The following is a 12,071-nucleotide window of genomic DNA, read 5'->3' on the forward strand; positions in this document are numbered from 1 at the left end:
TCTGAAGCCCTACCTTCAAACAAAATAATATCTGTCCATAAGGGATGAATATATATTCTGAATGGTCACTTATTGTAATCAATATACTTTGAAACATCTCACCTTTATTACATCATTATAATTAGTTTATTACCACAAACATGTGACCATGTTGCTGTTGTACAAAGCTGTAATCTGAAGTGCTACCCTGAACATAACTGTCACTCTGAAGTGATAAATCAGAGACTTGAACTTCTATGTTTTTATCTCAGTATACATTCAGTAGTATGTAGTTTTTAGGCTAGTAGTGAAAGATCAAGAAAACCTTATAAAAATGTAAAATTGTTAAGTTTTGAGTTTTAATTCTAGATTTGAGGCTTAATGTTTTTTCCTGAGGGGGAAGTTACTCCTTTTTTTTATCTTCTGCCTGAGCAAACGGTGGGATTCAGACTGAGATCTCACCCCTTGTGCTGCCTTTCTGCAGAGTTTTCGGCCGGCAGCCATGTTAGTGGAGCGCTCAAAGGATTTTGGTCGAACCTGGAAGGTCTTTCGTTACTTTGCAGAAGATTGTGCTCTTCATTTCCCTTCAGTTTCAGAGGAGTTGGCAGACAGCGTTGATGATGTCGTCTGTGACAGCAGATACTCCGGATCAGAACCGTCCACTGGTGGAGAGGTACCATGTTTAATTGTACTCAATACAGACTTCAGTGATTAAATAACCATTAAAATGATTTATTAAAACTTCCAGTTATTTGTATAATAACTAAAGACGATAAAACTCTGAAACAGTTTGTGTAAATCTGCAACAATTTTACATTTGTGCCATTTAAATTGAACACATCCTGTTGATTGTGTTCGTGATATACATATATAGGTAGTCCTATACTACCCTACTCTCACATTGAGATCAAGTTTGTTGTTTGTCCACTAGGTGGTGCTGAAAGCTCTGGACCCTGTCTTTGAAATAGAAAACCCGTATGCACCAAACATTCAAGGTGAGCATTCATAAACTTCATGGCAAAGTAAGAAGAACAGATTGAAAGTTATTAAATTATTACAAAATATAAGATATGGGATGTACCTTCTCCTCAGATCTGATCAGTCTGACAAATATTCGGGTAAACTTCACGCATCTCTTCACACTTGGCGACACTCTGCTAGCGCGTAGACGCAGGAACCCTCAGGATAAATATTACTACTCGCTTTACAACATGGTGGTTCGAGGAAGCTGCTTCTGTAACGGACATGCCAGCCAGTGTGAGCCCGAGGCCGGAGGACGGGGGGATGTCTACACCCAGCCGGGCATGGTAGGTATGAACAAAGGTCTGAAGCTTTGACATAAAATAAGCTGGTGATGGAGTCCATGTGAACCCAGTGAACTGCTGCATTTAACTTCACAACATTTAGTAAACTCCCAACTGGAATACTACTGTGTCACTGAATGCTTTCACCAGGCAAACAATTCAATTTCTGTCCAGTTTCAGTCAAATATTTAATCATTCCACCAAATGGTAGATGTGTCCAAATGTCCAAATCTTAGAAAAATATCAACTGAATACCTCAAATTTATGTAGCCGGTAGGCTGAGTTATGGGCATTATGATGTCACAGTGAACAAACCAGAAGATGAACAAACAGGAACAAATAGAGTGATGAAGTAAACACAAGAAACACAAGAAGCTTGGTCAAAACACTGATGAAAGGAGGTTCCCACCGGTCAGCACTGCTCACTGGTCTATGGGGATTATTCACTGAATCTGGTCGATTTTAATTTTTTTTTTGCACAAGTTTCTTGTGTTTACTTAGGATTCCTCACCATTGTCATCACTCTGTTTGTTTATCTTCTGGTTAGCTTGGTCTTTTGTTTTTCTCAGGCGTCAGTTTCTGGTTATTCAGCCTGGCTGTGCTTTTGGTTTCAATTTAAAAAACAGTTAGTTGTCTGCCTCTGGTCTGCCTTCTAAGTCCTCAACAGCCTCCTCAACCCATCAACCTACAACGAGTTCAATAACTAACTCCACTAAGAAAACCGTGTCAGCATTGAAGTTTAAGCTCACTGTCTCTGGGAAACTCAGAAAACAAATCCTCATATGAAGAGATGGTAATTCATTTACAGACACAGCACCCTTTTCAGCTGAAGGAAAATAGTATTAAAAATTTACTTATAAATAGTGTAAAATTTCCACCTTGTTAGATAAAATGGACGGTCCAAAAGAACAGCAAAACGGACCGTAAAATCTGTACGGCAGCCCCTTTCTGTGCTTCTGGTAATCTACTTGTTAAGGTTGCAGCTTATTGAAACAAATAAGGGTTTTTTGGAGAAAAACACAGACCTTCCTCATTTAAATATTATTTAATTTGATCTATTTATATTTATATTTAATTCATTCATCAGTTTGATTTCTTTGTACTACTTCACAAACAATTAAAGTGTTTTGTACATTCAACTCCATGATGTAAAACCTGGATTAAACACAGTCATGAACACATAATGTAAGATAAAGATTGACCACACATGGCTGAAAGTTCAGATCTTCATTCATGATCATTTGTGCTTCATTTCTTCATATTTAAGTTAAATATTTATTGAGCTGTGATGACAGACTCTTAGCCAGTGTGACTTTTCTGCTTTCAGGTTCATGGTCGATGTGTTTGTCAGCACAACACCGCTGGAGACAACTGTGAACGGTGTCAGGACTTCCATCACGACTCCCCCTGGGGGCCTGGAGGAGAAAACACAGCCAACATCTGCAGAAGTAAATTCGGTTTATCATCATTTCTTTGAGCTGCTCACACACTCAACCTCAAATTAGAATATATTGAGACCCTGACCCTTAAAATGTAAATAAAAAGAGAATAAAATTAGTTAAAATCTCATAAACATTTAATTCACAACAGAACATAGGAAAGCACTTTATGTGTTCAAAGTGAGTCATTTTAGTCATTTGATGGCAACAACGTCTCATAAAAGTTGGGACAGGTCCATGTTTCCCACTGTGTAGCATCTCATCTTCTTTTACCAACACCTGTAAACATCTGGAACTGAGGAGACCAGCTGCTGGACCTCTGGGAGATGAATGCTGTCCCATTCCTGTCTGACAGAGGATTCTTGCTGCTCTGCAGTCCTGAGTCTCCTTGTTGTATTTGGTGTTTCATGACTCTCCAAATGTTTTCAGTTCCATTGAAACAGTCATAAGAGTGATTTTGAAAAAAGATTATTTAAAGTATTCATGTAACAAAGACTCTTTTGTTTAGTTGCTGATTAACAACATCTTACAACATAACTCCTGCATTAATCTCATCAAGTTTGTTTTTGTAACAAAAGTTATCAGCGCTGTACTGATGGTGCATTCAAGGACAAAAGGAAAATACACATTTCCAATTCAAACTGAGAGAAAAATCCATTGCCACCCATAAGATGTCAGGATGCCTCTGTGACACATTTTCACATATGTGGGTCAGACATAAAAGCCTAAGATGTGTTTGAGTGTTTCAGCTGGTAGTGAGTTCCATCCATCCATTTTCCGTACCATACCTGCTTAATCAGTTTTTGGTGTCATGGGTAGGCGGAGCCTATCCCAGCTGTCATCAGGTTATAGGCAGGTACAAGTGAACAGGTCACAGTTCATCACAGAGACAGACAAACGTGCGCATTCACTCTTGCAGTCGAATGAAAACCACCAGGTAACCCAACCTACCTTCCCCTTCACCTCTTTCCTCTCCTCTTCTTGTCTCCTCCTTTTTTCATCTCTCAGGGTGCAACTGTCACGGTCACTCAGACTCGTGTCACTTCGATGCAGCTCGTTATGACGCCACTGGTGGCGTGAGTGGTGGCGTGTGCGACAGCTGCCTCCATGACAGGACAGGGCCTCAGTGTGATCGCTGTCGGCCATTTTGGTACCAAGACCCACAGAGAGCGCTGGAAGACCCGAACGCCTGCAGACGTACGTTTCCACTCCGTTACACCAAAGTTATCAGAGAAAGGTGGTACACAGGCGTTAGAACAAACCACTAACAGCTCCAACAACCCACTAACAGCTCCAACAACCCACTAACAGCTCCAACAACCCACTAACAGCTCCAACACCCCACTAACAGCTCCAACAACCCACTAACAGCTCCAACAACCCACTAACAGCTCCAACAAACCACTAACAGCTCCAACAACCCACTAACAGCTCCAACAACCCACTAACAGCTCCAACAACCCACTAACAGCTCCAACAACCCACTAACAGCTCCAACAACCCACTAACAGCTCCAACAACCCACTAACAGCTCCAACAACCCACTAACAGCTCCAACACCCACTAACAGCTCCAACAACCCACTAACAGCTCCAACAACCCACTAACAGCTCCAACAACCCACTAACAGCTCCAACACCCACTAACAGCTCCAACAACCCACTAACAGCTCCAACAACCCACTAACAGCTCCAACAACCCACTAACAGCTCCAACAAACCACTAACAGCTCCAACACCCCACTAACAGCTCCAACAACCCACTAACAGCTCCAACAACCCACTAACAGCTCCAACAAACCACTAACAGCTCCAACAACCCACTAACAGCTCCAACAACCCACTAACAGCTCCAACAACCCACTAACAGCTCCAACAACCCACTAACAGCTCCAACAACCCACTAACAGCTCCAACACCCACTAACAGCTCCAACACCCCACTAACAGCTCCAACAACCCACTAACAGCTCCAACAACCCACTAACAGCTCCAACAACCCACTAACAGCTCCAACAACCCACTAACAGCTCCAACAACCCACTAACAGCTCCAACAAACCACTAACAGCTCCAACAACCCACTAACAGCTCCAACAACCCACTAACAGCTCCAACAACCCACTAACAGCTCCAACAACCCACTAACAGCTCCAACAACCCACTAACAGCTCCAACAACCCACTAACAGCTCCAACAACCCACTAACAGCTCCAACAACCCACTAACAGCTCCAACAACCCACTAACAGCTCCAACAACCCACTAACAGCTCCAACAACCCACTAACAGCTCCAACAAACCACTAACAGCTCCAACAACCCACTAACAGCTCCAACAACCCACTAACAGCTCCAACAACCCACTAACAGCTCCAACAACCCACTAACAGCTCCAACAACCCACTAACAGCTCCAACAAACCACTAACAGCTCCAACAACCCACTAACAGCTCCAACAACCCACTAACAGCTCCAACAACCCACTAACAGCTCCAACAACCCACTAACAGCTCCAACAACCCACTAACAGCTCCAACAACCCACTAACAGCTCCAACAACCCACTAACAGCTCCAACAACCCACTAACAGCTCCAACAACCCACTAACAGCTCCAACAACCCACTAACAGCTCCAACAACCCACTAACAGCTCCAACAAACCACTAACAGCTCCAACAACCCATTAACAGCTCCAACAAACCACTAACAGCTCCAACAACCCACTAACAGCTCCAACAACCCACTAACAGCTCCAACAAACCACTAACAGCTCCAACACCCCACTAACAGCTCCAACAACCCACTAACAGCTCCAACAACCCACTAACAGCTCCAACAACCCACTAACAGCTCCAACAACCCACTAACAGCTCCAACAACCCACTAACAGCTCCAACAAACCACTAACAGCTCCAACAAACCACTAACAGCTCCAACAACCCACTAACAGCTCCAACAACCCACTAACAGCTCCAACAACCCACTAACAGCTCCAACAACCCACTAACAGCTCCAACAACCCACTAACAGCTCCAACAACCCACTAACAGCTCCAACAACCCACTAACAGCTCCAACAAACCACTAACAGCTCCAACAACCCACTAACAGCTCCAACAACCCACTAACAGCTCCAACAACCCACTAACAGCTCCAACAACCCACTAACAGCTCCAACAACCCACTAACAGCTCCAACAAACCACTAACAGCTCCAACAAACCACTAACAGCTCCAACAACCCACTAACAGCTCCAACAACCCACTAACAGCTCCAACAACCCACTAACAGCTCCAACAACCCACTAACAGCTCCAACAACCCACTAACAGCTCCAACAACCCACTAACAGCTCCAACAACCCACTAACAGCTCCAACAAACCACTAACAGCTCCAACAACCCACTAACAGCTCCAACAACCCACTAACAGCTCCAACAACCCACTAACAGCTCCAACAACCCACTAACAGCTCCAACAAACCACTAACAGCTCCAACAACCCCACTACACATCCTGCATTGTCTGCTGTCCTGATTATTTTTTGCTTTAATTCTCCTGATGAATGCCCGATCCTGGGACTGGGCTCATAACTTTCAACACAACCTTCAACTTTAGTGTCAAACAATGCTGGAGCGAGGATGGCAACTTAAAATGATTACCTCACGATCCGTAGATCACAGTTTATAGATGTTTCAGCAGGGTAAATAACATGTGATGGAGATTTAAAAGCTGTTTCCTGCGTTGAACATGACGATATGATGTGATGATGTTTCAGCATGTGACTGCGACCCGGCTGGCTCTCATGGCGGTGGTCTGTGCGACGCCCTTAATGGTCAGTGTTTGTGTAAAGCAAATGTCGAAGGTCAACGCTGCGATCGCTGCAAACACGGCTTCTTCAGTCTTGAGCAGGAAAACCCTGCTGGATGTCAAGGTGACAAAAAACTCTGTTTGACCTCTTTTAGCTTCTGACAGGTGAGGCAGCATCTTGTTCGTGTAGTTTGGTGTAGTTTGAAGATGCATAAAGCTTGGTGTAGTTTGAAGATGCATAAAGCTTTGTGTAGTTTGAAGATGCATAAAGCTTTGTGTAGTTTGAAGATGCATAAAGCTTTGTGTAGTTTGAAGATGCATAAAGCTTGGTGTAGTTTGAAGATGCATAAAGCTTGGTGTAGTTTGAAGATGCATAAAGCTTGGTGTAGTTTGAAGATGCACAAAGCTTTGTGTAGTTTGAAGATGCATAAAGCTTTGTGTAGTTTGAAGATGCATAAAGCTTGGTGTAGTTTGAAGATGCATAAAGCTTGGTGTAGTTTGAAGATGCATGAAGCTTTGTGTAGTTTGAAGATGCACAAAGCTTTGTGTAGTTTGAAGATGCATAAAGCTTGGTGTAGTTTGAAGATGCATAAAGCTTGGTGTAGTTTGAAGATGCATGAAGCTTTGTGTAGTTTGAAGATGCATAAAGCTTTGTGTAGTTTGAAGATGCATAAAGCTTTGTGTAGTTTGAAGATGCATAAAGCTTTGTGTAGTTTGAAGATGCATAAAGCTTGGTGTAGTTTGAAGATGCATGAAGCTTGGTGTAGTTTGAAGATGCATGAAGCTTTGTGTAGTTTGAAGATGCATAAAGCTTTGTGTAGTTTGAAGATGCATAAAGCTTTGTGTAGTTTGAAGATGCATAAAGCTTGGTGTAGTTTGAAGATGCATAAAGCTTGGTGTAGTTTGAAGATGCATAAAGCTTGGTGTAGTTTCAAGATGCATAAAGCTTTGTGTAGTTTGAAGATGCATAAAGCTTTGTGTAGTTTGAAGATGCATAAAGCTTGGTGTAGTTTGAAGATGCATAAAGCTTGGTGTAGTTTGAAGATGCATAAAGCTTGGTGTAGTTTGAAGATGCATAAAGCTTTGTGTAGTTTGAAGATGCATAAAGATTTGTGTAGTTTCAAGATGCATAAAGCTTTGTGTAGTTTGAAGATGCATAAAGCTTTGTGTAGTTTGAAGATGCATAAAGCTTGGTGTAGTTTGAAGATGCATGAAGCTTTGTGTAGTTTGAAGATGCATAAAGCTTTGTGTAGTTGGAAGATGCATAAAGCTTTGTGTAGTTTGAAGATGCATAAAGCTTTGTGTAGTTTGAAGATGCATGAAGCTTTGTGTAGTTTGAAGATGCATAAAGCTTTGTGTAGTTTGAAGATGCATAAAGCTTTGTGTAGTTTGAAGATGCATAAAGCTTGGTGTAGTTTGAAGATGCATAAAGCTTTGTGTAGTTTGAAGATGCATAAAGCTTTGTGTAGTTTGAAGATGCATAAAGCTTGGTGTAGTTTGAAGATGCATAAAGCTTGGTGTAGTTTGAAGATGCATAAAGCTTGGTGTAGTTTGCATAAAGCTTGGTGTAGTTTGAAGATGCATAAAGCTTTGTGTAGTTTGCATAAAGCTTGGTGTAGTTTGAAGATACATGAAGCTTTGTGTAGTTTGAAGATGCATAAAGCTTTGTGTAGTTTGAAGATGCATAAAGCTTTGTGTAGTTTGAAGATGCATAAAGCTTGGTGTAGTTTGAAGATGCATAAAGCTTTGTGTAGTTTGAAGATGCATAAAGCTTGGTGTAGTTTGAAGATGCATAAAGCTTGGTGTAGTTTGAAGATGCATAAAGCTTGGTGTAGTTTGAAGATGCATAAAGCTTGGTGTAGTTTGAAGATGCATAAAGCTTGGTGTAGTTTGAAGATGCATAAAGCTTGGTGTAGTTTGAAGATGCATGAAGCTTTGTGTAGTTTGAAGATGCATGAAGCTTTGTGTAGTTTGAAGATGCATAAAGCTTTGTGTAGTTTGAAGATGCATAAAGCTTGGTGTAGTTTGAAGATGCATGAAGCTTTGTGTAGTTTGAAGATGCATAAAGCTTGGTGTAGTTTGAAGATGCATAAAGCTTTGTGTAGTTTGAAGATGCATAAAGATTTGTGTAGTTTCAAGATGCATAAAGCTTTGTGTAGTTTGAAGATGCATAAAGCTTTGTGTAGTTTGAAGATGCATAAAGCTTGGTGTAGTTTGAAGATGCATGAAGCTTTGTGTAGTTTGAAGATGCATAAAGCTTTGTGTAGTTGGAAGATGCATAAAGCTTTGTGTAGTTTGAAGATGCATAAAGCTTTGTGTAGTTTGAAGATGCATAAAGCTTGGTGTAGTTTGAAGATGCATAAAGCTTTGTGTAGTTTGAAGATGCATAAAGCTTGGTGTAGTTTGAAGATGCATAAAGCTTGGTGTAGTTTGAAGATGCATAAAGCTTTGTGTAGTTTGAAGATGCATAAAGCTTTGTGTAGTTTGAAGATGCATAAAGCTTTGTGTAGTTTGAAGATGCATAAAGCTTGGTGTAGTTTGAAGATGCATAAAGCTTGGTGTAGTTGGAAGATGCATAAAGCTTTGTGTAGTTGGAAGATGCATAAAGCTTTGTGTAGTTTGAAGATGCATAAAGCTTTGTGTAGTTTGAAGATGCATGAAGCTTTGTGTAGTTTGAAGATGCATAAAGCTTGGTGTAGTTTGAAGATGCATAAAGCTTGGTGTAGTTTGAAGATGCATGAAGCTTTGTGTAGTTTGAAGATGCATAAAGCTTTGTGTAGTTGGAAGATGCATAAAGCTTTGTGTAGTTTGAAGATGCATAAAGCTTTGTGTAGTTTGAAGATGCATAAAGCTTGGTGTAGTTTGAAGATGCATAAAGCTTTGTGTAGTTGGAAGATGCATAAAGCTTGGTGTAGTTTGAAGATGCATGAAGCTTGGTGTAGTTTGAAGATGCATGAAGCTTTGTGTAGTTTGAAGATGCATAAAGCTTTGTGTAGTTTGAAGATGCATAAAGCTTGGTGTAGTTTGAAGATGCATAAAGCTTGGTGTAGTTTGAAGATGCATAAAGCTTGGTGTAGTTTGAAGATGCATAAAGCTTTGTGTAGTTTGAAGATGCATAAAGCTTGGTGTAGTTTGAAGATGCATGAAGCTTGGTGTAGTTTGAAGATGCATGAAGCTTTGTGTAGTTTGAAGATGCATAAAGCTTTGTGTAGTTTGAAGATGCATAAAGCTTTGTGTAGTTTGAAGATGCATAAAGCTTGGTGTAGTTTGAAGATGCATAAAGCTTGGTGTAGTTTGAAGATGCATAAAGCTTTGTGTAGTTTGAAGATGCATAAAGATTTGTGTAGTTTCAAGATGCATAAAGCTTTGTGTAGTTTGAAGATGCATAAAGCTTTGTGTAGTTTGAAGATGCATAAAGCTTGGTGTAGTTTGAAGATGCATGAAGCTTTGTGTAGTTTGAAGATGCATAAAGCTTTGTGTAGTTGGAAGATGCATAAAGCTTTGTGTAGTTTGAAGATGCATAAAGCTTTGTGTAGTTTGAAGATGCATAAAGCTTTGTGTAGTTTGAAGATGCATAAAGCTTTGTGTAGTTTGAAGATGCATAAAGCTTTGTGTAGTTTGAAGATGCATAAAGCTTTGTGTAGTTTGAAGATGCATAAAGCTTTGTGTAGTTTGAAGATGCATAAAGCTTTGTGTAGTTTGAAGATGCATGAAGCTTTGTGTAGTTTGAAGATGCATAAAGCTTTGTGTAGTTGGAAGATGCATAAAGCTTTGTGTAGTTTGAAGATGCATAAAGCTTTGTGTAGTTTGAAGATGCATAAAGCTTGGTGTAGTTTGAAGATGCATAAAGCTTTGTGTAGTTTGAAGATGCATAAAGCTTGGTGTAGTTTGAAGATGCATAAAGCTTTGTGTAGTTTGAAGATGCATAAAGCTTGGTGTAGTTTGAAGATGCATAAAGCTTGGTGTAGTTGGAAGATGCATAAAGCTTTGTGTAGTTTGAAGATGCATAAAGCTTTGTGTAGTTTGAAGATGCATAAAGCTTTGTGTAGTTTGAAGATGCATAAAGCTTTGTGTAGTTTGAAGATGCATGAAGCTTTGTGTAGTTTGAAGATGCATAAAGCTTTGTGTAGTTTGAAGATGCATAAAGCTTGGTGTAGTTTGAAGATGCATAAAGCTTTGTGTAGTTTGAAGATGCATAAAGCTTTGTGTAGTTTGAAGATGCATAAAGCTTGGTGTAGTTTGAAGATGCATAAAGCTTGGTGTAGTTTGAAGATGCATAAAGCTTGGTGTAGTTTGCATAAAGCTTGGTGTAGTTTGAAGATGCATAAAGCTTTGTGTAGTTTGCATAAAGCTTGGTGTAGTTTGAAGATGCATGAAGCTTTGTGTAGTTTGAAGATGCATAAAGCTTTGTGTAGTTTGAAGATGCATAAAGCTTTGTGTAGTTTGAAGATGCATAAAACTTTGTGTAGTTTGAAGATGCATAAAGCTTGGTGTAGTTTGAAGATGCATAAAGCTTGGTGTAGTTTGAAGATGCATAAAGCTTGGTGTAGTTTGAAGATGCATAAAGCTTGGTGTAGTTTGAAGATGCATAAAGCTTGGTGTAGTTGGAAGATGCATAAAGCTTTGTGTAGTTTGAAGATGCATAAAGCTTTGTGTAGTTTGAAGATGCATAAAGCTTTGTGTAGTTTGAAGATGCATAAAGCTTTGTGTAGTTTGAAGATGCATAAAGCTTGGTGTAGTTTGAAGATGCATAAAGCTTTGTGTAGTTTGAAGATGCATAAAGCTTTGTGTAGTTTGAAGATGCATAAAGCTTTGTGTAGTTTGAAGATGCATGAAGCTTTGTGTAGTTTGAAGATGCATAAAGCTTTGTGTAGTTTGAAGATGCATAAAGCTTTGTGTAGTTTGAAGATGCATAAAGCTTGGTGTAGTTTGAAGATGCATAAAGCTTTGTGTAGTTTGAAGATGCATAAAGCTTTGTGTAGTTTGAAGATGCATAAAGCTTGGTGTAGTTTGAAGATGCATAAAGCTTGGTGTAGTTTGAAGATGCATAAAGCTTGGTGTAGTTTGCATAAAGCTTGGTGTAGTTTGAAGATGCATAAAGCTTTGTGTAGTTTGCATAAAGCTTGGTGTAGTTTGAAGATGCATGAAGCTTTGTGTAGTTTGAAGATGCATAAAGCTTTGTGTAGTTTGAAGATGCATAAAGCTTTGTGTAGTTTGAAGATGCATAAAACTTTGTGTAGTTTGAAGATGCATAAAGCTTGGTGTAGTTTGAAGATGCATAAAGCTTGGTGTAGTTTGAAGATGCATAAAGCTTGGTGTAGTTTGAAGATGCATAAAGCTTGGTGTAGTTTGAAGATGCATAAAGCTTGGTGTAGTTTGAAGATGCATAAAGCTTGGTGTAGTTTGAAGATGCATGAAGCTTTGTGTAGTTTGAAGATGCATGAAGCTTGGTGTAGTTTGAAGATGCATAAAGCTTGGTGTAGTTTGAAGATGCATAAAGCTTGGTGTAGTTTGAAGATGCATGAAGCTTGGTGTAGTTTGAAG

The 12,071-nt window shown here is 40.0% G+C and overlaps 1 protein-coding gene across 1 annotated transcript in view; it reads left to right on the top strand.

The window, feature by feature from the left end:
- Window positions 1-12,071, top strand: part of lamb4 (laminin, beta 4) — a 48,137-nt gene that overhangs the window by 10,869 nt on the left and 25,197 nt on the right. The window contains exons 6-11 of the mRNA XM_072385353.1: window positions 464-652; window positions 911-974; window positions 1,072-1,286; window positions 2,611-2,731; window positions 3,731-3,919; window positions 6,496-6,651. Of these exons, the coding sequence (XP_072241454.1) occupies window positions 464-652; window positions 911-974; window positions 1,072-1,286; window positions 2,611-2,731; window positions 3,731-3,919; window positions 6,496-6,651 (934 nt within the window). The remainder of the gene's footprint in view (window positions 1-463; window positions 653-910; window positions 975-1,071; window positions 1,287-2,610; window positions 2,732-3,730; window positions 3,920-6,495; window positions 6,652-12,071) is intronic.

This window comes from Leuresthes tenuis, unplaced genomic scaffold, assembly GCF_036924035.1.
Source record: "Leuresthes tenuis unplaced genomic scaffold, fLeuTen1.0.hap1 SCAF_5, whole genome shotgun sequence".
In the NCBI taxonomy this organism is placed as follows: Eukaryota; Metazoa; Chordata; class Actinopteri; order Atheriniformes; family Atherinopsidae; genus Leuresthes; species Leuresthes tenuis.